The sequence below is a fragment of the Stenella coeruleoalba genome, assembly GCF_951394435.1.
Source record: "Stenella coeruleoalba genome assembly, chromosome: 10".
Lineage (NCBI taxonomy): Eukaryota > Metazoa > Chordata > Mammalia > Artiodactyla > Delphinidae > Stenella > Stenella coeruleoalba.
The window spans coordinates 39,977,608-40,004,847 of record NC_137156.1 but is presented as its reverse complement, the minus strand read 5'-3'; the positions used below and the strand labels follow the sequence as shown (position 1 = coordinate 40,004,847).

The 27,240-nt window shown below is 56.9% G+C and overlaps 2 protein-coding genes across 2 annotated transcripts in view; both read right to left on the bottom strand.

Moving 5' to 3' along the window:
• The window catches only part of TEAD3 (TEA domain transcription factor 3), a gene marked incomplete at its 5' end in the record, with an annotated part of 23,067 nt that extends 9,617 nt beyond the window's left edge, over nt 1–13,450 (bottom strand). The window contains 6 exon segments of the mRNA XM_079934473.1: nt 354–418; nt 2,469–2,700; nt 2,702–2,721; nt 13,267–13,406; nt 13,408–13,432; nt 13,435–13,450. Of these exon segments, the coding sequence (XP_079790599.1) occupies nt 354–418; nt 2,469–2,700; nt 2,702–2,721; nt 13,267–13,406; nt 13,408–13,432; nt 13,435–13,450 (498 nt within the window).
• On the bottom strand, nt 13,280–27,240 carry TULP1 (TUB like protein 1; the record flags this gene model as incomplete). The annotated part of the gene is made up of 14 exons (XM_079934470.1): nt 13,280–13,782; nt 15,737–15,908; nt 18,085–18,183; nt 18,263–18,374; nt 19,365–19,477; nt 19,689–19,859; nt 22,982–23,091; nt 23,822–23,941; nt 24,018–24,119; nt 25,056–25,211; nt 26,097–26,255; nt 26,566–26,644; nt 27,027–27,078; nt 27,194–27,240. The coding sequence occupies 14 exons, from the start codon at nt 27,238–27,240 to the stop codon at nt 13,649–13,651; spliced, it is 1,626 nt and encodes a 541-aa protein (XP_079790596.1). The 3' UTR covers nt 13,280–13,648.

Sequence of the window (27,240 nt, the reverse complement as noted above, 5' to 3'; positions counted from 1 at the left end):
TCACCTGTCCAACTGCCTGTCTCCCTGACTGGTCAGCGAGCCACTCAGGGCAGTGACATGCAGCTGCCACATTTGCCCACTGGGGCGTATCTGTGGTCGCTGGATCACAGGTCTGGGACGGGGGTCAGAAAGGACAGTGGGGACTTCCCTGGCGGTGCAGTGGTGAAGACTCCTCGCTCCCAATGCAGGTGGCATGGGTTCAAGCCCCGGTCAGGGAGCTAGGGAAGTGGGTTGGGCAAGGGGGCAGCTCTGAGGAGGCAGGCAGGGCAATGGGACAGCTCGGCCTGGGAGGGACTGACAGAGGCAGGGGTGTGTGTGCGGGCAGAGGGGTCGCAGCATAAATTATCTTTTACCTGTTTTCTTGTCCGAGTCTTTCCCGTCCTCAATTTAATATACCGTGCGATCAACTCATTTCGGCCTAGATTGGGGTGAGAGGAAAAAATGGGGAGTGGTCAAAGGGGACCCCTGGTGGCTGGAGACCCCCCCACCAGCTGGAAATACACCAGGCCCCTCCCACACATGCTGCTCTTGTTTTCTCTCCCCACTCTCTTCGCTCCACCCCACCTAAGGGGCACAAGCGGGGTGGGTGAAGGATGGTGGGGAAGTCCCAGAGCTCCCCCCACCAGCAGAGCAGGAGGTGGAACAATGTCAGGCGGCTTGACAGGTTTCCCTGCGAGACAGACAGGGGCAGGTGTGGCCGAAGGGCTGCAGGACAGCTGGGCCCCTCACTCCCAGCCCCCCGCAGTGCTTCCTTCCTCTCCGTGCTGTCACCAGCTCCAAACCTCCGAGGGTAAGGGCTCGTGTGTGTGTGTGTGTGTGTGTGTGTGTGTGTGTGTGTGTGTGTGTGTGTGTGTGTGTGTGTGTGTGTGTGTGTGTGTGTGTGTGAGCGCGCGCGCGAGAAAAAGAGAGAGAGAGAGAGAGATGTCTGGGCATGCATACCTGTGTGTGTCTGTAAGAACTCTGGCCTGGGTTCCTGTCCTAGCTGTCCTTGCCACCAGGAGACCCTGGACAAGTCCCTGCCCTTCTCTGGTGAAACGGGCAGGAAGGACCAGATGGTCTCCAACACGTCTCCTACACTGACAGCCTGGGTCAAGATGTGTCACTGAGCATGTCACTGTGTCCTTGAACCTGTCACCCCCATGTCACTGGTTACCAGTGTCTGTCCCTCCCTGTGAGAGAGTGCAGCCCATCAAACTTGGGGTGGGGGGCTCTGCTCAGCACCAGGGACCCTCTGGGGGCCCAGAGGCTGGCCGGCATCCAGGGGGCTTGGCCCTTTAAAGGGGGTGCTTGGGACGCACAGTGAAGCATGTGTTAGCATCCTCAGCGTGTAGGCTTCTTACCCCCAAATTCAGGCCCCCTGCCCCCCAACCCCATAGCCTCCCCAGAAGGACCGCATTCTCCAGATTCCTCTTCCATGACGGAACTGGCCCCACAGCTCCTCCCTTCCTGCCTGCCCCTCTCCACCCCACTCCCTCCGCCCTGTCTAAAAATACCCTGTGGGGCTGCCCCAGCCGTCTGGGAGGGAGCAGTGGGGGCAGGCAGCCCCCGCCCTATGGAAGGCGCCCTGGAACATCTGCCTGCCCCGTGAGTGGGGCTCTGGGGCTGGGGGTGGGCGTGGCACGGTTGTGGGGCAGGGGACACGGGGCAGCCCAGCCGGTGCTGGACACTGGGAGGGGACAGGCTGAGGGCCTGCCTCACCCAGCCATAGGCTGTCGGGGCGGGTTGGAGGGAGCTGGCAAGGAGTCAGGCCCCAAAGGGTTGAGTTATCCCAAAAATGCAGCCCTGGGAGAGCCCTCTCAGGGCTGGACCAGGGTGGATGCTCCCTTCTGGAGGCAGGAGGTGGGCAAGGTGGCAAAGAGAGGGGCCAGGAGAGCAGCAGACTTGGGAGGGGGTGTGAGGAGTGAGGGAGTCCCCTTGTCTCTCCAGCGCCCTTCCCCACGCAAGCCCTGTCACACTGTGGGCCTCCCCGCAGTGTGAAGCAGCCCCCTCTCCACGCCTCCTGTTCTCTGGAGGGAACTCGCCAGTGGGAAACACTGTTCTCTGCTGGGATCCCACCCCAGGTCTCACCCCTCGGGCTCCCCCACGTCCTCCCAGGAGAGGGACCCTCTCCTGGGCCCAGCCTGGAACACACCGGATTGACCCAGTTTCCCGGGCCCACTGAGTCACCCCGAAACCTCCAGGCTGGCCGGGGCGAGGAGAGGAGGGGCAATCGGGGGTGGGCTGGGGGGGTGGGGGTGGGGTGGCGTGTGGGCTGCGCTCAGGTGGAGGGGGCAAACCTGGCCTGTTTATGAGGAGGATCCAGACACACAGGCTTGCACGCCCAGACCCGCCCGCCCTCAGAGGGCTGGCGGCCTCCGGGACTTCGCCAAACCGGTTGGGTGAGGGGGCAGAGAGCAGAGGGAGGGGTGAGGAGGGCTGGACCGCCTCCCCAAGTCCAGTCCAGGGTCCCTGTGCCTCCCCACACGCACCGTACATCTTGCCCTCGTCCGACAGGATGATCTTGCGACGGCCGCAGGGTGGGTAGATGGCCAGGGCCTCCTGGAAGCTCTGCTCGATGTCCGGGCTCCACACGCCCTCCGCATCGTTGTCCAGCCCCTTGTCCAGGCCCTCGGGCCCATCCTCCCGGGCCTCCCCGGGGCTGCTGCTGGCATTCCAGCTGTTGGACGCTATTGTGCTGGTTGCTCTGGGCTCTGGGCTCTGGGCCTGAGCCCACTGGGCAGCCTGAGCCTGGGGGGCAGACGCAGAGGGGTTAGGGCAGGGTCCTCCCAGACCACAGCAATCTCCACCCCTGGGGCAGGTGCTCCAGGGTTGGGTGGAGGCAACCAGAGGTTATGTTTAGTCAGTGCTGTGTGACCTTGGATGAGTTACTTCACCTCTCTGAGCCTCAGTCCTGTAAAACGAAGGAAAGGTCTCCTTTGAGGTTGTGAGGGTTAAAATGAAATGAGATCAGACAAAGTGCCAACCATGATGCCTGGTGGTGATCAACAGTAACAATGCTTTATACCTACACAGTACTTTTGTGGGGAAAAAGTACTTTCATATTTATTCAATCCTCAAAACTAAGGCAGGGAGGGCAAGGAGTGATGCCCATTATTCAGATGAGGCAAACAGGCTCACAAGGCCATGCAGCTGCCAAAGGCACCATGATGGGCAGAGAGAAGGACCACGAGGGGCAGGGCCCAGGGCTTCTACGGCTCTCAGAGGGGCTCCTTGGCTCTCGCTCTGCCAGCTCCTCCTCCTTGTCATCTGGATCCCCAACCAGGGACCCCCACCCCTCATTCTCCCCCCCAGCATCAGTGCAATCCTGCCAAGGACCCGCTGTGGTCTGAGGAGGGTCCCAGACCCAGGAAGGGTACAGTTTTGCCTTCCCCAAAAGATTACTCATGAGAACCCTGCCAAGGAACCTAAACGCAGGGCAGGAACTGCCCCAGGAATCATGAGACGGGAGCGACACTGGCTGGTAAGGGAGCAGCTGAGAAGGTGCCTGGCCGACAGCCTTGCTCAACCCCACCCACTCCTCCATCCCACTTCCTGTTCCTGCACCTCCTGGCCCCACAGCAGCCCATAAACCACCCACATGCTGGCCCCTGCCCTGGCCCACATCGTGGATGGGCCAGGGCTCTGTAAACTCTGAGTTCCCTGCACACTCCAGGCTGGGTTATTAAAGCAGATCACACCCAAACAGTCCCCCAACACACACAGCTCTAAGGCTCACCCCCCGGCTCCCTTCAGCCTCAGAACCACATGTCCAAGGTGTATCAGGGTCCTGGGAGCCCCAGAGCCCCAGATGGCTAGACCCCAGGACTTTGCTCTGGGCTGTAGAGAAAGGGGGGCGCAGGGTGGAGAGTGGGAGACCCCATCAGAAGCTGGGGAAGAGACTTCTTTCCCCTCAAACAAGAATTCCAGGTCTTGTCAAGTGGGTGGGGATTTTCCCTGTGGGGGCCACCTCTTTGCTTTGGAAGGCTTGAAGGCAGTTGCTAGTGGCATGGGATGGGGAGGGCCTGGGGGCCTGAATGTCAGATGGATATAGAGTTTACATTTAACTCTACTACGAATGACAGCACCTGCATACGGCAGGCCCTAGTCTGGGACTTTATACACATTGACTCATTTAATCCTCACAATCACCTATGAGGTAGATACTATTATTGCTTCTACTTTACAGATGAGGAAACCAAAGAACAGAGGGGTTAAGCAATTTGCCCAAGGACACACAGCTGGTAAGTGCTAGAGCTGGGTTCTGAACACAGGCAATCTAGCTTCAGTCTCTTAACCAAGGTAAGAAGCCCCACCATCTGCAGAGGGAAAGGAGGCCCAGCATGGGTTGTCATGGGTTGTCATGGCAACCACCTGAGAATGCCCAGTGGGGTCCAGACCACAGGGTCCCCCCCAGCACAGGTGGCTGGAGCAACTTCAAGGACCCCCAGACCGCTGTAACCCTTCCTGTGAGGTCTCCAAGACCACCACACCAGAAGGCAGCCAGGGAGAGAGGAAGCCATGCTCCTGACGGGTCAGAGGGGCCACACCCCTCTGCTCACTCCCGCAAGCTGTATTCTCATCCCCATCCCCTCCTCAACCCCTTGAAGGCAAGTTCTTGTAATAAGAGTGGGGGGGAGGGGTGGGATGCCGGGGGACACAGCGGCGCCTATACTGAGCTAGCTGGGAGGCAAGCCACCGCCCCACCCCAGTGCCCCAAGTCTGACAGTGCCACAGGCGGCGTTAGAGGGGAGGCAGAAGAGGGACTACAATGAGCTAAGACCCCTCCCAACAGAGTCCTCAATCCATTTCCCCCCAAATCTTTTCCTGAGGCCTCCCTCAGAGCAGCAGGGGCCTGGCGCATGGGGGGCCCTGGCAGCCCCAGACTTTTCAAAGCAACTTTCTTGCCTCCCCCAAGTCTGTGCCCGCCTCCCCTCATCCAGGGAGTGGCCCCCCCTTCTCGGGGTGATGTCAGCCCCGCCCCGCCCCCCGCAGGAGCACTGTGGCCAAATATGGCGAACACAGCAGTGCTTGGGAGCTGGGACAGACTGGGGGGGCGGGGCGGCGGCCCCTGGCTGGGACTGCTGGCAGCTGGTGAGGGGGAGGGGAGCCCAGGGGGCGGCCACAAGGACAAGTCAAGGAGAGAAGCAGGACCACCGTCCCTTCCGCTGGCTCACAGGCACATGCTAGACTCACTTTCCAGGAACACCCCTGCGGGGAGAGGCACCCACACAGGGGTCCGCAGGTGACCCCCACCCCACAGAGCAATGTACTGGAGCACGTGTGTGCAGTACGCTGCATGGGTGCGCGAGCGGACACCCCAATAAGAATGTTTGTACCCCCAGACCGAGGCATACCCGTGGGCAATGGCAGGCGGGCAGCTGAGCCCCGCTGGGGGCTGAACTGGGGTCTCTGTCCTACCGCATCACTCAGGAGCAGGTCAGTGCAAGGAGTCTGCACTGGCTGCTCTGGCTTTCCCAGAGTTACTGCTGTGGGATGAGGACAGAGGTGAGAGCAGGCCACCCTCCTCTCCTTAGACCCCAAACCACTGGGACTCAGGCTGGGGGCAGGGAGGAGGCTATGGGTTCCTCAGCCAGCTGCAGGGCTGGACTGAGGCCAATGTGGGACTCAGGCATGGTGGAGGGGGCTGCCTGGGGTCAGAGGGCAGGCCCCAGGGGAAGGCAGCCCCAGCCCAGCATTGGGTCTTATCTGCCCTTTACAGAGTGGGGTTGACAGGGGTGGCAGCCCCCCAGCTGCTCGTTGACACTGTCCCAGGTGTCTAGAACCTCTGCGTTGCTGGGCTGCACCACCAGGAGGGGTGGGAGAAGGGGGAGAAAGACCCAAGTGAGAGGCAAAGAGGGTGGAGCTTGGGATAGACAGGAGAGGAAGGGGGACACAGTGTGGGCAAGTCTGGGGGTGGGTGAAGAGAGCAGGAGACAGACAAGAAAACAGACAAAAGAGACGGGACAGTCACAGAGTGAGAGACAAAATAAAGAGACCTAGAGAGGGGATCTTGGAGTGAGACCCAGAGGGAGAGACAGAGATCCAGAGAGAGACAGACATACGGAACAGGTAGAGTGCTGGAGAGAGTGAGAACCACAGACATTGGGGGGAGTGAGGAGAGAGTGAGGGAGAGAGTCACTATGACCAACAGAGACAGAAAGACAGAGACCAAGATGGAGGGGATGGAGACACACAGATGAAGGGGGTAAATCACTAAACTCAGACACAGTCAGGCAGTGAGGGAGGGGAAAACCAGATGGTGGTGAGAGAGAAAAAGAAAGAGAGCGAGCGAGCGAGCGAGCCAAGGACAGAAAGACTCAGAGGCTGCGGCAGACCTCGGGGGAAGGAGTGACCAGGGGAGCCACTGCTGGGGGCTGGGGGCTGGGGGCTGGTTTCAGCCACAACAGGGCCACATGCAGGACATCCCCACTCCTGGCCCATCTACTCCCCAGCCCTCCTCTCGGACCACCTCCCATCTCCCTGGTATTGCACAGCCCAAGGACCTCCTGTGTTCTCGCTCTAACTTTACCCTCAATCTGACCAGCACACACCCGCTTCCCCTCTCCCAGGGCCTTCTGAGGTCAGAAGGTGCCTCTGGGTGGTGGCCGGGTAGGAGATAGGAGGCTGGGTGAGCAGGCCTCAGGGCCCTGAGGGAGATAAGGGGCACCTTGCTGCCCACTCCCCACCCTGGGGCCAGACCTGCTGGAATAACTGGCTGGACAGCTCCAGGGGTGGAGGCCAGCGCAGGGGCTGCTGCAGAGGCCCTAGGTCCTCACCCCCCAAGGCCCCCGCAGCCTCCAGACCACCCAGCCCTCTACCGCCTTTCAAGTAGGGGGAGGGATGGGCTTGAAACCTGGGCTCCCCCAGAGCTTCTGCCTGGTGGGGGATGCAGAAAAGGCAAGTCCAGGCAGGTGTCTGCACCCGGCGCCCCTCCCCCGGCACCAGCCCCGCGGGGAGGTCGGACTGAGCCCGGTGACTGTGCTGCGTCTAGCGGGCAGCAGTTGTCCACTCTTGCAGGACTTCAGCCCTCAGAGTGCTCTCACTTTGAGTGAGAACATCACTCAAAGTGTGGGAAGATTAGTGAAACCAGCAGTTTCATCCGGAATGCCCTGCCCCCAAACCTGGGCTGGGCTGGCCAGCCAGGGGGGCGAGGATGGGGCAGGCGGTAGATGAGGGCTAAGGGAGCCTCCCCGCCTCCTCCGCTTTTCCCTCCTTCCTCCCCACCCACCCCCACAGCGGGCCAGCTGTTCTCCAGCTGCCAGAGGCTCCCACCCTAGAACTGGCCGTGCTCTGGTTGGGATGGGAGAGCAGGGCAGGCGGGATGGGGATGGTGTCTGCCTCCCCCACCTGCAGGCCAAGGACCCCTGAGGGACCCTGCCAAGTGACCACACCCTGCCAGGCTGGAGATGGAGTACCCTCCTCCCTGGAGCAGGGTCGAGATTTTTACAGGAGGAAGCAATTTGCAGAACCCACTAGGAGGGAGGTGAAGGGGGGCTTCCCAGCCCTCCCCAGCTTACTAATGTGCTTCCAATTTGGGAATCCAGTCTCTGCACCCACCCACCCCCTCTCCTAGGGCGCGGGCTCCTCGGGGAGCAGATGGGGCAGGGTAGCCCCCCAGGCTTCCCTCTCCAAGGCTCATCCTCACTGTCACCCCTGCTTCCAGCAGTGTAGGAGGGAGGGAGGGAGGGAGGGAGGGAAGAGACTCAGAGCCCTCAAACCTCCTGCAGGAAGAAGGGGCCCACTTCCCACACCTCCCTTCACCCCCACTCTGAGACTGTCCTGTCTCATCTCATCCCACTCCAGGAAGGCCAGGGATCCAAGCTGGAGGGGGCGGGGATGCAGCCAAGGGGTGAAACTGGGTTTCACAGCTCTCAGTGAACATGTCAGAGGGCCCCTTGGACTCTGGATCACCCACTGAGCTGCCACTAGTCCCTCAGTCAGTTGCCCCCTCAGGAAGGTCACAATGTCAATGTCGTCTATAAACACACAGGCTTTCCCTGGGCGTCTCCTCTCTATCAAACGCACACACTCCTCTTCACAGCTACTGTCCTGCACATTCACTGTTACCTGCATCTCCCTTATTTCTTTTTCTTAACTTCTTTTATTGTGATAAAACATATGTAATAAAAAATGTACCATTTTAATCGTTTTTAAGTGCACACTTCAGCGGCATTAAGTACATTCTTTCTTTCTTTCTTGTATTTTTTTTGGCCATGTTGACAGCACATGGGATCTTAGTTCCCCGACCAGGGATCAAACCCGTGCCCCCTGCACTGGAAATGCGGAATCTTAACTGCTGGACCACCAGGGAAGTCCCATTCTTTCTTTGTTTTCAACAGTTTTCTTTCTGTGGTCCTCCATGTAGACACCACATGCATTGGGGTCACAGTCCCCCAAATTCATCATACATGGCATCCCACACCATATATGCCACAGTCCTGAAGGATGTCACCCCCACTCCCCCACAGTCGCAAATCATCTCAGATGTGACCACCCACAGAGTCGGTCTCAGTCACACCCCACAAACAGCACCGTCCCTCCATGTGCGGAGTTTCTTTCTCGTGCTCAGTCTCACCCACACGCCTGATTTCACACTCAGCTGTTGCCACAGCTTCTCAGCACACGCCTGCTGCACTGGGTATAGTCCGCCGTGTCACAACGGTTTCCCCCTTACACACACATGTACACCATGTTGTGACAACTTTTCTCATACGTGGTGTCATATATAGTCATACACAGACCATCAGAGTTTCTACAAACCCAAGGTCATCTCATTTGCTGTTCACACTGCGCCATACATAGGCATGCAACAGCAACATACGCCACACAGAGTGTCACTCATTCTGCTTCTGACACACACAGCATCACACAATCGCAGTGTCCCTCACACACCTGGGGCATTGGAATCCCATCCAGACACGAGTGTGAGCTCACACCGCTAGTCAAGCAGACGGTGTCTTTCATAAATGTACCCCATGTGATGGCCCCTCACACACATAGGTCCCCCATACAGCCACACACACACACACACACACACGCAGCGTCAGCCACACACTAAGAACATCATTCATAGTTTCCCTCCTGTACCTGCAGTGTCAGTCACACAGAGAATATCATAGCTTCTCTCACACGTGAATGTTACCAAGTCACAATATTGCATACAGTTGCTCTCACATGCAGTCACACACACAAACTGGTTTTACCCAGTTCCCCCCACCTGCATCCACCCCCCCAGCATCACCCACACAGAGTGTCCCACTCGGCTTCTCTCTCACACACATCTAGCGGCACACACAGTGGCACTCTCGTTTCCCTCTATCACTTCCTGTCCTGTCGGGCCTGGCAGGGAGCACAGGAAGCAATCAGCACTCTAGGAAACCTCAGGGGCCGAGGCTTTGGGATTTGTAGAGCGACAGAATTCTCTGGCTCCTGCCCCCAGTCCCCTGTGGGACCCTGAGCGGACCCGCAGAGCCCGCTCCCCGCCAGAGTCCTCCCTGGAGGGGCAGGGCCTCTCCTGCAGACCACCCTAGGCTGGCACACCAGAGGGGAGGGGAGGGCAGGGCGAGGCCACGGGGGACAGGGCCTCCACCCCAGCTCTGAGCAGAGGAGCTCCTGCCATGGCCCCAGGGCGGCCCCAGAGGGAGACCTGGACCCTCAAGGCCACCCCTCAGACCCCACAGCTCCTGCAGTGCCCACGTGGGAAGCAGAGACTGCGACCTCCTGGCCACCTCCACAGAAAGCTGCAGCACTGGGAGCCCTCTTGGCTCCCTGGAGCCTGGCACCACCAGCTCCCTCCCCCACTGTCCTCCCTGTCAGCTGGCCCCTAGGCACCTCTCCCTTCCTGAGCGAAGAGGTGGACAGGGCTGGGAGCTTTCACTCTCTTCCAACTTCCACCCTGAGCCCCTAGAGGCGTCTGGGAGAGGGGTCGGCCATCCAGGCGGCCTCTGAATATCATTTACCCTGCCCCGCCTTGCCAGACCCCACTGCCACCTCCCAGGGCAGTTCCCTGGACTCCACCGGCCTCCCTCTCCCCTGACACCTGCTGTCTGTAACCTTTTCAGCCACTCTCACCTGCTTAGCTGCCCTCAGTCACCCCCTGGTTAGCCCTCACCTTCTTCTTAGACCACTGGGTCACCCACTCACCTCTCCAGGCCCCACCAGGTTCAGGTTCCACGATGGGAAGAGAGGGAAGGCTGATTGATTAGGAGACAGAGACTCCGAGAGAAGCTCAGAGAAAAGGGACCTGGGAAGTCATGGATTCCAAACAGGGAAACTGAGGCCCACCAGGATGACACAACTGGTTAAAGGCCCAGCTGGGGCCAGATCTCTTAATTTCTTGACCTCCTCTGTTTGAGAGGTCTCCTTCTTGTTTTAATATTTACCCAACTGTCAGAATGTACCAAGGTGAGGGTGGGAGCAGGGCCCAACACACACACACACACACACACACACACACACAGGGTAGGAGCAGGGCTCAGGACACACACACACACACACACACACCCCTGTCACACACACACACCCCTGTCACACACACACACCCCTGTCTCTCACACACACACACACACACACACACACACACACACACACACACACACACACACACACACACACACACACACACACACACCTGTCCTGCCAATCACTGACCATCCTACTCAGCCCTTCCCTTGCTCAAATGCGCTAATTAGCATTAATTATTGTTCCTCCCTGGGGGGATGGTGGTGGGGGAAGGCCCACAAGGTTGAGACTCCCATTGGATCCCAGCCTCTCTCTGAGGAGGGGGCATCCAGGGCCACTGAAGTCACTGTCACCATATAGCCTAGTCCTAGAAAATACATCTGTTTATCTCCTAGGGATCTAGAAAGACCACAGAACGTGGTTCTGTGGTGGCATCGCTTGGGGGAGGTCTTGGAAAAGGAGCTACAAGAATCTGGAAGGGAGGAATACCTAATTCCCCCAAATCTCTAACTTTTGGCAACTTTAGATTTCCCTCCTTACCCCAGGCTGCCCCCAGCATTCTGGCCAAGGAGGCGCCCTGGCCCCCTGCACTGGGGTGGAACATGTGGACACAGAATCAGCTGCAGGAGGCCGGATATACAGAGGCGCCGTGGGCTCGCACCAGCCCCTCTGAGCTGTGTCCAGCCCCCATCCCCACCCCCTGCTCTCCTGGGCTACAAGTCCAGGCCTGACCTGGTTCTGCCTCTACCTGGAGCGAGTAAAGACACAGAAGGAGGTGCCCCCTGAGAAGCCCTACACCAGCGCCTCATTCCCCCTTGTTCAGAAAGAATCTCTCAGCCCTGGATCAGGGCCCCTCTCCTGGAAAGGTGACACAGTGGGGTCTCCATGACACTGCCGTGCGGCCTGGCTAAGCTGGAAACCAGACGCAGACAGGCACTCCCGGCCTTCCTTCCCCAGGCAGGAGTAAAGGGCATGACAGACAATGGTGGGGGTGGTGTTGGGGGGTTAGGGTTAGAGGAGACAAGCGGCCTTCAAACCCTCTAAAGTCTAAACAAGGGCTCTGAGGAAGCGTGGCGAAGAGAAGGCCCCAAATCCAGCCCCCTTTAGAGCCAGGCTCACAGAGCTCAGGGCTGGAACTCCGAAAACTCCACCCCGACGCAGGCGGCAGACTGGAGGGAACTTAAGCTCCTGCCCCTCAGGGGGCACACGCCCGGGGCGCGCAGCTTTGCTGCCGGACACCCTCCACGATCCGGCACGGCTGCGGGCACCGCGCGCAGGAGCCGGCCTGGGCGCCGGGAGGCCGGGCCCGAGGCCTGCGTGGAGCTGGGGCCCAGCGGACTCCGAGAGAGCGCCAGCTGGGAGTCCAAAGGGCGGCGGGGCCCGGGACTGGGAGCTCCCCGGTGGCAGGCCCCCCAGACCGTGCGGGCCCCCAGACCCCGACCTCGACACCCCAAAGGCGGACGTTGGGCCAGGCGATGGCACCGGAGCCAAGCTCCCGTCTCCCCGACCTCCCCCGAACAACTCGTCCGGGTCGCGGGGGGGTGGGATGGGGGTGGGGTGGGAGGGGTGGGCGGGGCTTCCCGGAGGGCTTCCCCCCCTTTCCTCTAAACTTCCCGGCACCCAGATCCGGGGCTCCGGCTCAGGCTGGACAATAGCTCTGGGAACCAGCCCCCCTCGAGTGCCCCCCCAACCCAGAACCAACCAACCAAACCACCTCTCCCAGCAGGGCCTCCTCCCGGCGTCCGCCCGGCTTACCTGGTCCGATCTCGCGGGGGCGCTCCGGCCGGGCGGCTCCGCCGGGCGCGAGGGAGCGAAGAGGGGGGCCGGGGAAGGGGGGTCTTGGGGAGGGGGCTGACCGGAATGTGCGGAATGAGCCGGGCTGGAGCGGGAGGCGCCGGGCGCGGAGGAGGGAGCGAGCGGGACGGAAAGTTTGTGTTGAGGAGCCGGGACTGGGGGTGGGGGCTGCGGGGAAGGAGGGGGCGGGGCGCGCAGGGGGGCGGGCACCAGCCTGGAGGGGCGGGGCCGCGCGGGGCCGCGCAGGGCCGCCCCCGACCGCGCTTGGGCTGCCCACCCTGACGCTTCGGGACCCCAGGCGACCCCCGGCCTCTCCGCGCCTGGGCGCCCCGTTCCTCGCCTGCCGGAGCGGCGCTCTTAACCTCCCTTGCCCTACCCTACCTCCCCAGTCCCCCGCCGGAATTTGGGGCTCCGGCCTGGGCGGGGCCGAGGGCGGAGCTCCCACCTCGGGGGCAGGACTCCCGTCGGTGCAGGGGCCGGGGTGCCGCGTCACTAGGAGCCCGGCGGAGCCGGGGCGCACGGTCTTCGGGTCTCCCTACCCCCTACCCGAGTCCCGAACGGCCGAGGCGGAGCGCCTTCTCCCGACTGAGGGCCCGCCCCCTTACTCCTCGGGCCCCAGACCCGGCCCCGCCCTGGAGGCTGCGCCCGCCCTGCCCGAACCCGGTTTGTCTGGTTCTCCCCGAGAGGCTTGTTTCTCGAATTTCTCCCTTTCCCCCTCTTCCCGGACCTCCGGGGCCCTCCCTCTCGGCCCGGCTCTCCGGGGCCCCCGCGGGGGGCGTCTCGACATCGCGAGCCAGCCGAGTTTCGGTAGGACCCACGATGGGCGCGTGGGAGGGGACGCGGGAGCGCCCGGGGCCTGAGCGGGGTGGGGGGTGGGGAAGGGAGGCCTCCAGCCCGCCCTCCGGACCTCTCCCGCGCTCCGGACCCCTCCCGCCGCCTTTTTCTCCGCACGCGCTGAAGAACCACTGCTCCTCTTGGCCTAGGACGCAGCTTTATTGGGGATGTGGGTACCCGGTTTTCGTTCCCCATCACCTACCCCCTCCTCGGAGCCCGCCCCCCTCCTTGGAGCCCTAGTACGGTCCCAGAGGGGGTTAAAACAACACTGACTACTGCTCCTGGACAGGAAGTGACTGGGGCGCCGGGCGGGGGTGGTGGTGAAGCGGCGCAGGCTAGCTCCGCGACCAGATGTGCGGCTCCAACTCCAGATGTTCTTCATCTCCGTCCGACCCGCCGTGTGAGCTCCTCCCCTGCCTCGCCTGTGCCAGGCTGGGCAGTGGATGGAGGTCACCCGGAGACAGCGGGGTCAGCCCCCGACAAGGGAGGAGTCTTCAGTGGGGACTCTGGTGAAGGGACCGTTCAAGCCTCCAAACTGAATCCTTTCCCCAACCCTGGCGGCCGCTGAGGACTACTAGGGTCACTCGCAGGCCAGCTTCCCGTCGAAACTGGAGAGGGCAATGGCGAAGGCCTGCAGGGCGCACAGCGGGTACCGGTAGTCTAGGGTGAAGGCGTCCTCGGCCACGCGGCCGAACTGCAGCACGATGTAGTCGGCTATGGACACAGACGGGGGTGGGGTGGGGGGGCGGCCCGAGACCTCTTGGGTTCTCCCTCCTGGCAGACAGTGCCCTCAACATTGAGGGAAGTCCCCCCACTCTTGCGTTGGGGCCCCAGTCCTTAGCCACCTCTCAGTTATTCACCCCACCGTCCATCCACCCTCTTATCTCGCCCAGCAAGCCCCACTCGCCTACAGCTTTACCAGCCACGGTAAGCCCCTGAAGGCGGCGACCCTGCCTTACCTTCTGCTGCCCAGGGCTATGCATATGACCAGCCCGCACTTAGAGAAACCGGTCAAACTTCCTTAAGCCTAGAATCCTTCCTTTCCAACGCCTCTGTGGTCTTTGCCCCATTCCTTCTTCTTCCCACCCCCAGACCCCAAGTCCTGTCTTAGACCACCAGCCTCATGGTTCCCCTCCTTATCCAGTGGTCCCCTCAGCCCCCATCCCATATCTGGCCCAGGTTTCCAGCCTCAATCCCAACACCTCCCCCAGCATCCATAGGGACAGGATGTTGCTAAAAATACCCCCAACCTCGGCCGACCAGGCTCCACCAGAAATGTGATCTGGAGAGCGGTTTTTCAAGGCCTCAGGACAGGTGACACAGGGGGCACATCCCTAGGATGGAGTGGGGGTAGGGAACTCACTCAATGTTAACCAATTCTGGGAACCTGGAAAGTCCTTGGGAGATAACGTTCCATATCCAAACCCCTTCACCCTAGTGGGGACCTCTCCCCAAGGCTTGTAACAGGGGACATTTTTACTTAATTGTGTTCAAGGTACATTTTGTTTCCCTAACTCTTCGAGGGCAGGCCTTTGACCTCACTGGAGAGAGAACGATAGAAATGCTTGATTTATATTTCCTACTCCTAAAAGGCAACCATCCTCATGGGGTTGGGCACTGGAGCCAGACTACCTGGGTTCTAATCCCACCTCTGCCTCTCACAAGCTGTATGTGTGAGTTACTTAACTTCGCTGTGCCTCGGTTTTCTCCTCTGCCAAACAGGGACAATAATAATACCTTCCTCACAGGGCTGCTGAAAAGATTTAATTTTTTTTTTTCGGCGGTGCAGCTTGCGGAGATCTTAGTTCCCCGACCAGGGATTGAACCCATGCCCTTGGCAGTGAAAGCACAGAATCCTAACCACTGGACCACCAGGGAATTCCTGAAAAGATTTAATGATTCAGTATCTGTGAAGTCCTGAGAACAGTGCCTGGTCCATAGAAAGTCTCATGTGTTAAGTAAACATAAACACTGTTTAAGTGTTTATGAAATAAATTTTGAGGGCCAGGGTAACCGCCTGGAGTTGCTGAGAGACTTTGGATAATGTGCTGCCCTCTCTGAGCCTCAGCATCCTTCTTGGCCACATGGGGGTTGGTCTATCAGTCTTTTTTATTTTTAAATTTGTATTTATTATTATTATTATTATTTGGACGCGTCACGTGGCTTGCACTATCAGCTTGCGGGGTCTTAATTCCCTGACTAGGGATTGAACCCAGGGCCCCGGCAGTGGAAGTGCTGAGTCCCAACCACTGGACCGCCAGGGAACTCCCTATCAGTGTTTTTTAAGCTCCAGCAGCGTAACTGTCCCTTCAACACAGTCTTACCCAGAATACCCCAATATCTACCCCAGGCTCTAGTCAGTGCTAGAAAGACGGCCTGGAACAGTGAGCCCCAAGACACCTGCTTGGAATATATGAGGCTCCTGGGAGCACAATGTCAATGCCCCCACAGGAGAGAGTGACCTTCCTGAATGTTCTGGCTTCAGAGATAAAGGACAGCTCCACTCCTCTGTGTGTGTGTGTGTGTGTGTGTGTGTGTGTGTGTGTGTGTGTGTTATATAGAGAGAGGGAGAGGGAGAGAGAGATGGGGGGTGGGGGAAAGACTTGAGTAAGGGTTGAGGTCTTGGAGGTGGTGGGGAACAGCCTGGCTTGGGTCCTCAGATACTCACGGTCATCGGCGTGGACAATCTGGAAGTTCTTGACCGAAGCCTGGGTGACTCGGCCTTGGAAGTTGAGGGTGTAGGAGCCACTGTCATCATTCCAGACGGGGGGCTTGTTGTGTAGCTCGATGAGGCTCTCCAGTGTCTTGTTCTGCCAGCGCACCAGCAGCCCGTCGCTGGCCTGGGGTGCCACGGGTGGGGCAGTATTAGGGAGAGGACAGTTAGGGGTGGCTGAGATATCTCAGGACTGGTGGTGGAGGGGTGGCTGGGGACGTGTGCATGCCCTTGTGTGTGTGCAGCCTGGGTGTCAACGTCCATGCAGGGTATCCTTGAGCGCATGTGCGGTCTCTGTGGCGTCCGTACGGGCAGGGTGTGTATCTGTGAGAATGGGCTTTGCTGTGGAATGACAAAGTGGAGGGTTGGAAAGTGGAAAGTAGCATGTGGCACACAGGAGGTGCTCGATGCCATTGGTGCCCAAGGGGGTCTTAGGAACGGCCATATATGCTGGCACCGATTACAAGGATGAACCAGCTATTCTAGGACTTACAAGAAGCTCACAGTTGAGCTTGGAGAGATGTATAGGTAAAGAGTAGTTAAAATAAAATGTCCTGGAAGAGTTTCTGGAAGGAAGGAGCAGTATCTGTGTGATGGTGCTCTTGAGATATTTCTTTCCTTAGTTTCTTTGTCACCTGTTCATGTTCATGACTTAGAATGAGTCCGCTCAAGATCGTATCCTCCAAGAAGCCTTCCTGACCCCATGTCTGATTTAGATGTCAGCTCTGAGCTTCCATAACACCTTGCTCTTAACCATTTCTCCCACTGCACTGTTATGGACAGAATTAGATACCCTAACAGCATGCACAGTATTTGACTAATGGCTCTGTGCCTCAGTTTCCCTCACAACAGGGTTTTGTGAAGATTAAATGATTAATAGTGCATGAAGTGTTATTTAGATCAGTTGCTGGCACAGAGTAAATGCTCAATAAATATCAGATATTGTTTTGATGGTAACTCTTGTGTTGATTTTGGATCTTCAGTGCCTGGCTTTAATAAATGATTGTGGAATGAATGAACTGTAAGATGATGAAGAGATACACAAAGCAGCACTGGGTAGTTCTTACCAAGCCCAAACACACGTGGGAGGCACTGCCTCTGGAGGATTTATATGTTTATTCCAGGACGGAAGGAGCAACTGTGGAACCCACAAGCTCTTAAAGACCGGAGCCTCCCAGGGCTTGTGCCCCATGGGTTGGCCAGGCCTCTGATTACAGTGTCTTTCCGGCAGGGAGGGATGTGTGATCAGCTGATGGGAGTATTCTTTTTCATTGCAAATGAGTAAAGTGACATCACTGTGAGTGTCCATGCCAGTCATCGGTCTCTGAAATCCTGGGCTCACCCAACTTGCAGTGCTAAGGAGCAGAGCGTGGGACTGACACACTGAAGGAGGCCACCTCTCTCCAGGCCATCTCTCCATCTTACCCTACCCCTCACACACACACACACAAAACAAACAGCCTTTGCTTTTTAAAATATGTCAATCATATCACTCCTTTCCTCAAAACCCTGATATAGCTTCCTGTTTCTCTGAGTAAAAACCAGTTATACAGACTCATCTGCCCCTCACTGTCACCTCTCTGACCTGCTTCTCCAACCCACCAGGCACTCCTGCCTCAGGGCCTTTGCACTGTCTCCTCCCCCTGCCTGAATGTTCTTTTCCCAGATATTTGCAGGCTTGCTCCTCATCTCCTTCAAATTTCATCTTCTCAGTGAGGCTCACTCTGACCACTGTATTTAAATTGAAACCTACACACACACACACCCCCCTCATCTCCTTTCCCTTGTTCGACTTTTTCTTTTTTCCCCACAGTACTTATCACCTTCTAACATACTACACAATTTACTTATCTATCACAATTATTGTCTACTGTCTGCCTTCCTCCACTAGAATGCCAGCTTCATGAGTGCAGATCTTTGTTTTGTCCACTGATGTCTCCAGTTGCCTAGACTAATACTTGGCACTCAATGTATGTGTGTTGAATGAATATATGAATGAGTGATTTGATGTAAACTGAAAAAAACAAAGCAAAACAAAACAACCCCTATTGTGCTTGTTTCGGTGAATTCAGTGAAAAACCCCTGAATTGAATTAATTCCACAAGTTGCCAGAATGAATTTGTGACAGGGTGATGGGGTGACAGGGTGATTTGTGACCAGGTGATGGGTGTGCTCAGGGGTTTGGGTACTGGGCAGGCCGAGCCCCCCCCCCCCCGCCCCCCAGCTTCCCAGGAGTGGGTTACAAGCAGGTCAGTACGGAGCAGGACCGTCTGGGAGGGGCTTCAGGGAGGTAAGGGGCTCACATTGCGGGGCCGAATGGGGACCCTCTCCTTGTCCGAATTCATGCCGGGAATGATGACCGTCATGCGCCGGGGACCTCGGAAGCCCAGCACGTTGGTTTCCTGGGAGGGAGATGCGCGTTAGGCCGGCCCCGGCGAGAGGAGGGGCCTGCCTGCCGCGGGGGACAGGTGGGACTCTCACATAGATCACAGCCGCCAGCTCCTGCCGAAGGCTCCCCACATCCGTGCTGCCTCCGCGGTGCGGGTTTTGTCCATTGTCAAAGACGGTAAAGCGGTTCCCCAGGAGGTTGGACCTGCAAGCAGGGTGGAGCTGGGGGCGGGGCTGAGGAAGGTCCACACCCCTCCTCCCAGACCCTCACAGCCAAGCTTTGAGAGCTTCCTAACTCAAGCATGGGTGTGTATTAGGACCGGAGCAATGCCCCTGGCTTCCGCCATGAAGTCTTTTTAAAAGCTGGATCTAGAAGGAGACTGGGAAGCTTTCAAATCTCAGCTCCGTCTCTTGCTAGCTGTATGACCCCAGGCAAGTTACTTAAACTCTTAGTCTCAACTTCCCCATCTGTAAAATGGGCATGATAACAGTATTTACCCCATTTGGTTGATAAGAGGATTGAATGGATTAATATTTGGAAGTTACTTAGAAATACACCTAACACATAGGTAGGCCTTACATAAGTGTTTGTTAAATAAATAAATTAAAGAAATAAGGCTTGACTTGGGGGTTCACTTTCCCTTCACCTCTCAGATTTGTGGTGAGGATTGAATGAGCTATATGGAGAGACATAGCACAGCGTAGGTGCTGAATATTTATTCGTCCGTTCAGTTGGTAAATATTTATTGAGTAGCTACTATGTGCCACGTGCTAGGAATTCAACCATGAACAAGACAGGCATAATCCCTGTCCCGTGGACCTTATGTCCTACTCCAAGTGAGGTCTCTGGACCAGCAGTGTGGGCATCACCTGGGTGCTTCTTAGAAATGCAGAACCTCACTCCTTGCCCAGACCCACTGAACCTTTTTTTGGGGGGGTGGGGGGGGCAGGATCTCAGTTCCACAGACCAGGGATTGAACCTGGGCCACGGCAGTGAAAGCCCAGAATCCTAACTACTAAGCCACCAGGGAACTCCGCCCACTGAACCATTTTAACAAGACCCCCAAGTGATCTATGCCTGTCAAAGTGTGAGAAGCCCTGGGCCAGGGGACAATTCCACAGTGTCCGATGTGGTGGGCACTCTGGCAGGCACAAGGGGACAGAGGTGACTGGCCACTGAGCTTCCCAGCCCCACCTCAGCTTCCCGATGAAATTCTCCCCTCCTCGGGACAGATTGGTGGGGTCACTGGAGATGAGGTAATTGGCTGTCTTGCTCCGTTTCCGTTTCCTGCCAGCCAGGAGGAACACCTGGGGAGAGGGGTCACAGAGATGCGCTGGAGGAAGGAGGTGCACTGGAGGAAGGAGGTGCACTGGAGGAAGGAGGTGCACCCGGGGAAAGAGAAGGCCCATTTGCCCCGCAGCCCTCGCCCCACTGCACTTTGGCTCTAGACTCTTCCTCAGTCTGGGTCCTGGCCCCTCCACTCTCCGTCCCACTGGCTGCCACCTCTCTCCAACCCACCTTCTTCTCTGTGTCCAGGTGCAGGAAGTAGGAGGGATACAGGCCCCGGTCCATGCCCTTCTTGTCCCGGGTCAGCCGGCAGCGGACCGTCTGGCCCTGGGGGGCAGGCCGAAGCACGAACTCCTGGGGTTCGTCCACTTCCACGGGTGGGGATGGGGCCCTCTCCTCCTTCTGGGTGGGGGCAGAGGGTGCATCAGCCCCAGAGCACTAGCTTCCCGGCCCTCAGCAGGTCCCCAGTGCCGGGATGCAGGCAGGGCAGGCAGGACAACTCACCGTTTTCTGTTTGGGGAGAGAACGGAGGCTGTTAGAGTGCAGCCGGCCCCTCCCCCAGCAGCTCACCAGGCCGTGTTAGGAGGCTCTGGGGAGCTTTGTGCTTTATTACTATTTTGTTTAGCTTGTGGTTATGAGCCCAGGCTTTGGAGCCAGACAGCCTGGGTTCAAATCCTGGTTCCACCACTGTCTGTCATGGTTGTTAAGTTTTAACCACACTGTGACTCAGTTTTTTCATCTGAGAAGTATGTAGGGTTGGGGTGGATACCTGGGACAGAACTTAGTTTATATATTTAACAGACACTCATAGAAAGTCTACCAATGTGCCAGGAATTATTCTAAGCACTTTCCAAATATTAACTCATTCCTCTTATCAGTAGCTACTGAGGTAGTTGTTCCATTATACAGGTGAAGAAGCTGAGGCTCAGAGAGCTTAAATAACTTGTCCAAGTTCACATAGTAAGAGGTGAAGCTGGGCTTTGAATGCTGTTAAACCCAGAGCCTTTAGAAAGACCTTCCATCATACAGATGCTCTCAGGGGGTGAACTGAGGTGAGGCTGAAGGTGTGGATTGCTGTGTTCTAAACACATGGCGTTATAGAAGTGTCAGCTACCACTATAATTATAGCAGGCGGTAAATACTCAATGAATGTAGCAGCCAACCTCCAACATGGCCCCCGATGCTCCCCACCTCCTGGTATTTGTGCCCGTGTGTAGACCCTTCCCACACTGTATCAGCGTTGGTCTTTGTGACCAATAGGATATGGCAGAAGTGATGGACGGTCACTTCTAAGGCTAGGTCATAAAAGATATTACAGCTTCTGCCTTGCTGTATCTCTTGGGCCACTCTTGGGCTCTGGGGCAAGTTGGCTGCCATGTCTTAAGGAGAGTCAAGCAGCCTCTGGAGAGACCTCCAGCCAACAGTCATGACAGTGAACCATTTTAGAAGTGGATCCTCCATTTCCAGTCAAACTTTAAGAATGACCACAGCCCCAGTTGACATCTCGACTGCAACCTCACAGGAGACCCTGAGTCCCAACTACCCCTGCTAAGCCACTCCTAGATTTCTGACTCACAGAAATTAAGAAAATGAATTGTCATTTTTAAGTTTTCGGGTGGTTGTTATATAGCAATACATAGTCAATACAATGAATGAATAAATAAGTTCATTTTGCTCTTTGAAAAACTTTTAATAACTATGTGGTTGCATTAGGCCCTAGGGTGGCCTAGTGACCACCCTACCATTGCCCCTTCTGTTCTTACAAACCTAGTGCCTTTTGCTATCATGTTCTGTCCCTCACAAGAGGGGGAACCAAGACTCTAACCCCAAGTTTCCCAGCTGGGGAGACAAGGGACTGCCACCTGGGTGTGTGCATTTCAGGTATAAATGCTGTCTGGGAGTCACTAAGAAGCCCTGATGTGCTGAGGTTGCCCATTTTTGCTGAGGGCAGGTTTGCACTGTGTGTGAAGTGAGGCTGGTGTTAGGGAGCAGGCCCTTAGCCTCCAGGTAAGTGGCATCTCTTCTTCGCTCTAGGCTGCTCTAGAAGAAACTTGGGAAATCCAAGACTATGTTTGGAACGTGATGTTGGGAAAGCCAGACTCATTCAAACATTTCTACAGAGGTGGATTTTGGCCTACTATATTAAAGGCTGTACTGCAGTTATATTCTTTCTGGAAGACAATAAGCTGGCCTTTCAGTTATATATCAGTTTCTGGTGATCTTGGCTAATGTGAATCAGTCCCCCAAGACCTGACCACCCCTGTACAAAGGAATAAACCCACAAACTAAGATACCCCCAGGCCCTGCCCTCAGGATGATCTCTCCACTCATGGAAACCTGTTTCTCGAAGACTTTCATCACTTTCTCTTTCCAGTTCGACCTCTCTCTCCCGCTTACTCCTGCCTGTGCATGTTGGTACCTGAGTCCTGTTTGTGAGTGGGGGCTGTATTGGAAATATTTAACAACGTGTTCTGCCCATGGAGACTGCACCGTCAGAGTGGACACTGGTAGGACTGGAAGACATCCTGGAGGCCTCTGATGGCCAGTGTTAACCCTTTGGTTGCTGGAAGGTTGGGAGGGCCTGGGTGGGAGAGCAGAAAGCACTCTGAGCAGTATCTCAGAGCAGCAGAGTGGAACTATTTTAAAAACTCAAGTATGGGGTGGATGGGTGGGGAGGTGGGAAGAATTGGGAGATTGGGATTGACGTATATGCACTAATATGTATAAAATAGATAACTAATGAAAACCTGCTGTATAGCACAGGGAACTCTACATAATGCTCTGTGGTGACCTAAATGGGAAGGAAATCCAAAAAAGAAGGGATATATTATGCATATAGCTGATGCACTTTGCTGTATAGCAGAAACTAACACAACATTGTAAAGCAACCATACCCCAATTTAAAAAACGTCATAGGGCTTCCCTGGTGGTGCAGTGGTTGAGAGTCCGCCTGCCGATGCAGGGGACACGGGTTCATGCCCCGGTCCGGGAAGATCCCACATGCCGCGGAGCGGCTAGGCCCGTGAGCCTGCGCGTCCGGAGCCTGTGCTCCGCAATGGGAGAGGCCACAACAGTGAGAGGCCCGCGTACCACAAAAAAAATAAGTAATAGCTCAACTACAGCTGGCTTTCAGTCAGTCAGTGTGCCCAGGGATGTGCATGCATATGTCTGTCTGCCTGGGCTCCACCTCCCTGGTACAGAAAATGCGTGGCTCTCATGTGGGGGCCATGAGAGCATCTCCGGCTGTGTCTGATAGTTAGGCTGCAGGGGGGAGGGCTCAGAGTGGGTGACATAAGGCCCCTGGGTGGCCAGTCCCAGCCTGGTGACCCCACAACTGCCTCTTCTGTTCTCACAAACCTGGTTCCCTTTGTCCTCATATCCTGTCACCAGAGAGGCAGCTAAGATTCTAACCCCAAATGACTCCATGGTCCCAGCCCACGAGGTCCCACACTCAGGTCCCCCAAGCCCAGGCCCCTGCCACTGCTCCCTGGAGGGACCTCACCCTCTCCCGTCTGGGCTCCAACCTTTTTGCCTTTTCCTTTTGCTTTGCCCTTCTGATTGCTGTTCTTGGTCACCACAGCTGCCACCTCTTCCTCCTCCTCCTCCTTCTCCTCTTCTGAATCTTTGGGAGTGCCTGAGCATTGTAGGGGAGCAAGTCTGTTAACCCCTTACCCTGGCAGAACCCATCTTGTTTTGCAAGGTACGTCCAACACCCACGCCTCACTTGGACCCCTCCCACAACCACAAGAGAACAACCCCCTTTCACTATTATCAGAAAGTAATAGGGCTTCCCTGGTGGCGCAGTGGTTAAGAATCCGCCTGCCAATGCAGGGGACACGGGTTCGAGCCCCGGTCCGGGAAGATCCCACATGCCGCAGAGCAGCCAAGCCCATGCACCACAACTACTGAGCCTGCGCTCTAGAGCCCACGAGCCACAACTACTGAAGCCTGCGTGCCTAGAGCCCATGCTCCGCAACAAGAGAAGCTACTGCAACGAGAAGCCCGCGCGCAGCAACGAAGACCCAATGCAGCCCAAAATAATAAATAAATAAAATAACTAAATTAAAAAAAGAAAAGAAAAGAAAGTAATAGCCTCAGAAAAGCTAAGACACTGCCTGAGGCCACACAGCTATTAAAGTGGGGGTCAAGATGCCCCCAGTCTTCTGACTTTATTATTATTATTTATTGGAGTACAGTTGCTTTACACTGCTGTGTCAGTTTCTGCTATACAGCAAAGCGAATAATCCATACATATACCAAGTCTTTGACTTTAGAACCCCTACTCCTCACCCTATTCTGCATCCCTCCTTCCACACCCACGACTGCCTCTGGATGTCCTGACACCAGAGGCCACTGCCACCTACCTTTCTTCTTCAGAGCTTTTTCCCCAGGGTCATCGCCCCCAACCAGAAACATGGCTGCCGGTGTCTTCTTCCTCACTCTGGTCGGGCTCCCTGAGCTGTCCTTGTCGGCCTCCCCAGACCCTGTGTGTGTGGATGTGAAGAGGTCACACCCCCCGCCTCACCCAGAGTCCCTTGTTCCTCCACAGACCAGGCTCACCTTTCTTCTTCATCTTTCTCATCTTGGTCCCTTCCCCTGCTGATGCCTCCTTCTTCTTAATCCGCAGAGGTTTCAGTGGGGGGACAGGGCTTCCCAGGTCCTCTGGAAATGGAGGGTGGGAGTTAGACAAAGAAGAGCCACCTTCCGATCCACTCATTGTTCCTTCAGTCCCCAGGGAGGCCCAGAGCACCTTCTGCTTGTCTTGTTTTTAACCCTGAGTCCAAAAAGGACTGGATGAACACCAGGAGTTTAATAAGTAGTTAATGAATGAATGAATGGATGAATGCCAGGCCTCCTAACCGAGCCTCTGAATCCCAGCTCCCACCCCGTCTCCTCCAGAAAACCTCCTGTGGTCAGTGCTACAGACAGTCCTCCCCGCCCCTCCAAGAGGCCCAAGGTCCTAGCTACATGTCCACATGTAGACCAGACCCCAGTACCCATGGGGCAAGGTGCCCCAGCCAGGGAGCTATCACAGCATTTATTCACTGATTGATTTTTTACTATAATCACTTTGATACTTCTGTAAAAATTGTAAAAATAATTCATCTTGAGTTAAAAAAAAAATCACAAAGAAAACTAAAATCCTCTGCCCTTCCTGGCTCACAGAGCACCCTGGGCAGGGGGCTGGGGGGATGGTGGAGGGAACACATATTGATTTAAGGACCATCGGAGGGAAGAAACCACCAAAGGGAAAAACTCTTGGGTCCAGGCACTGGGGAGCTTTTTTTTTTTTTGCGGTACACGGGCCTCTCACTGTTGTGGCCTCTCCCGTTGCGGAGCACAGGCTCCAGACGCGCAGGCTCAGCGACCATGGCTCACGGGTCCAGCCGCTCCACGGCATGTGGGATCTTCCCGGACCGGGGCACGAACCCGTGTCCCCTGCATCGGCAGGCGGACTCTCAACCACTGCCCCACCAGGGAAGCCCATCTGGGGAGCTTTTTGATGTCTCAACTCCTGCGTATCCATGAGACACCAGGCCCCTCAGGGGTAGGGCTAGTTTTGTGTGTCTTTACCCCCTCTGGACCCTCAACACCCACCCTTTGGACCCTGGGCTTTGGCCTTCCTTTCCTTGATGTTTGCAGAAGCCTTCTCTTTGGGGGGCTTCTTGGGAGGCAGACGGATTTTCTCTTTCTTTTCCTTCTCCTCCTTGTCCTCTTCCTCCTCCTCCTCGTCCTCTTCCTCCTCCTCCTCCCCTGCAGGTAAAAACTGCTCATAACAGGGGCTGGGGTGGGCCCCATTATGTGGGGAGCCCAGTCCTTCCAGATTGCTGGGAGGCGGTGAAGGAGCTGGGGGTAGGAGGCTCCCCTTCTGGAACAGAAACAGGAGGAAGAAAGGAGTTTCGGCACCTTCCTCAAAGAAGGGGGTGACTCCAGAGTCTTCCAAGGTCTACAAGTCAGGAGAGAGAGCTGGAGTTGGGGGATGCTGGGGGCTTGGCAATCCTGTTCTGGGAAAACGCCGTTCTCTGCTCGTCCTTCCTCTCTCTCTGGTACCCTCAGCTCCTCACACACTCTCCTGGGGTCTTTCAGTTTCCCCTTCTCTGCGCCTTCTAAAAGTCACCTGCACTGCTTCTCCCTGTCCTGGTCTGTTGCTATTTCTAACTTCTAGCCAGACCCGTCTGAGCTACCTCCGGCCCCTAGCTGCAGGGTTTTTGTTTGTTTGTTTGTTTTTTTAAATATTTATTTATTTTTAATTTTTGTTGGCTGTGCCGGGTCTTAGCTGCAGCACGCAGGATCTTCCTTGTGGCATGCGGGGGTCTTTAGTTGCGGCATGCATGTGGGATCTATTTCCCCGACCAGGGATGGAACCTGGGCCCCCTACATTGGGAGGGTGGAGTCTTACCCAGCGGATCACCAGGGAAGCTGCAGTTTAAGGCAAAACTCTTAACCTCAATGTGCCTCGGTTTCCCCCTCCCGACGATGGGACAAGAACACGAGAATAAAGGTTTTCCTGGCTCAAAGACGAAGCCAGGGACGTGGACGCGGTTTTTCCGCGTTGTCTGCCTCTCTCCATCTGCTGTTCCTGTCCAGCCCCTTCCCTCCTCCTCTCCAGACGCCCCCTTCCTTCTGGTGCTCTCTCACCGTCCTCCGCGTCTGGGGCGCGGGCTACCAGGAAGGTCTCCCGGGGGTCGCGCTTCTTGGCCTCGGGGTCCCTGAGGAACTTGGCGTAGACAGTCTGCAGCTCCCGGGCCTCGGCGGGCTCCCGCGAGGGCTCCTCCCGCGGGCTCCTCCTCCGTCCCGCTGAGCCGAGATGCGCAGGTCAGGCGGGACCTCCAACGGCGCCCACTCCCCCTCGGGCTCCTCACCCTGGGGTCTCCCTGGGGCTCTGTTTCCACCTTGGACATCCCTCTCTCAGCTTTCATCATCCCTACACTCCTAACCCCCAGCTCAACCCCAAGTCCGCTCCGCCGCTTCCCCCTCCAGTTACTCCCCCCTCCCACGCCCCTGCTCCCAGGGGGGGTTCCCAGACTCAAGGACACCCTCGCCTGCGGTCGTTCCCTCCCGTGACCCTCACCCGGGGGGGCGCCCCGGGGCCCAGCCTTCCGCATGCCTCCAGGTCTCCGGGGCTTGGATCCCGTGGGGCAGGGGGACTCTGGGGCTTCTGTCTTCTTCTTCCTCAACTTCTGTCGCTGCAGAGTGGGGGTCAAGAGGAGGGAGGGGAAGGAAAGGGGGGCTCTGAGGGCTGCCTATCACTCTCTAATCCCTTGAGCCGCCAGAAATAACTGCAGATTATTGGGAGGGGAACTGCACCCCTTCTTGGGGTGAGGAAGAATGACCCCCTCCCGTGTACCACGGCCCCCTCCAATGCCCCAAAGCCCAAGTTCCTCTCCTGGACACCCCATACCCCCAAACACCCCCAAACACCCCCTTCGTGCAAAAACAAAACAAAACAAAAACCTCCAGGGAAGCAACAAGCCCCAGAGGCTGCTGAAGGGGACCCTCCCCACTCTCAGACCCCCTACGCTGCGTGGGGGGCTCTTTCTGTCTCTTCTCCAAGCAGGGGTGACATACCTGCTTGGTGCGCTGCGGGACCTCCGGGCTCTGGCCTTCCTCCTCATGCCCGCTGAGGGTAGCAAAGGAATCAGTCTGTCTCCCTCCCCTTTTCCTGCCCCTCCCCAAACCCTCCATCTGGCCCCCCCACCAGGGTTCAGGTAGGATGAGGTGAGGGCTTTCCAGACCTGTCTGAGGCCCACACCTCTCGGAGGGTGTCGTCCTGCAGCGGCAT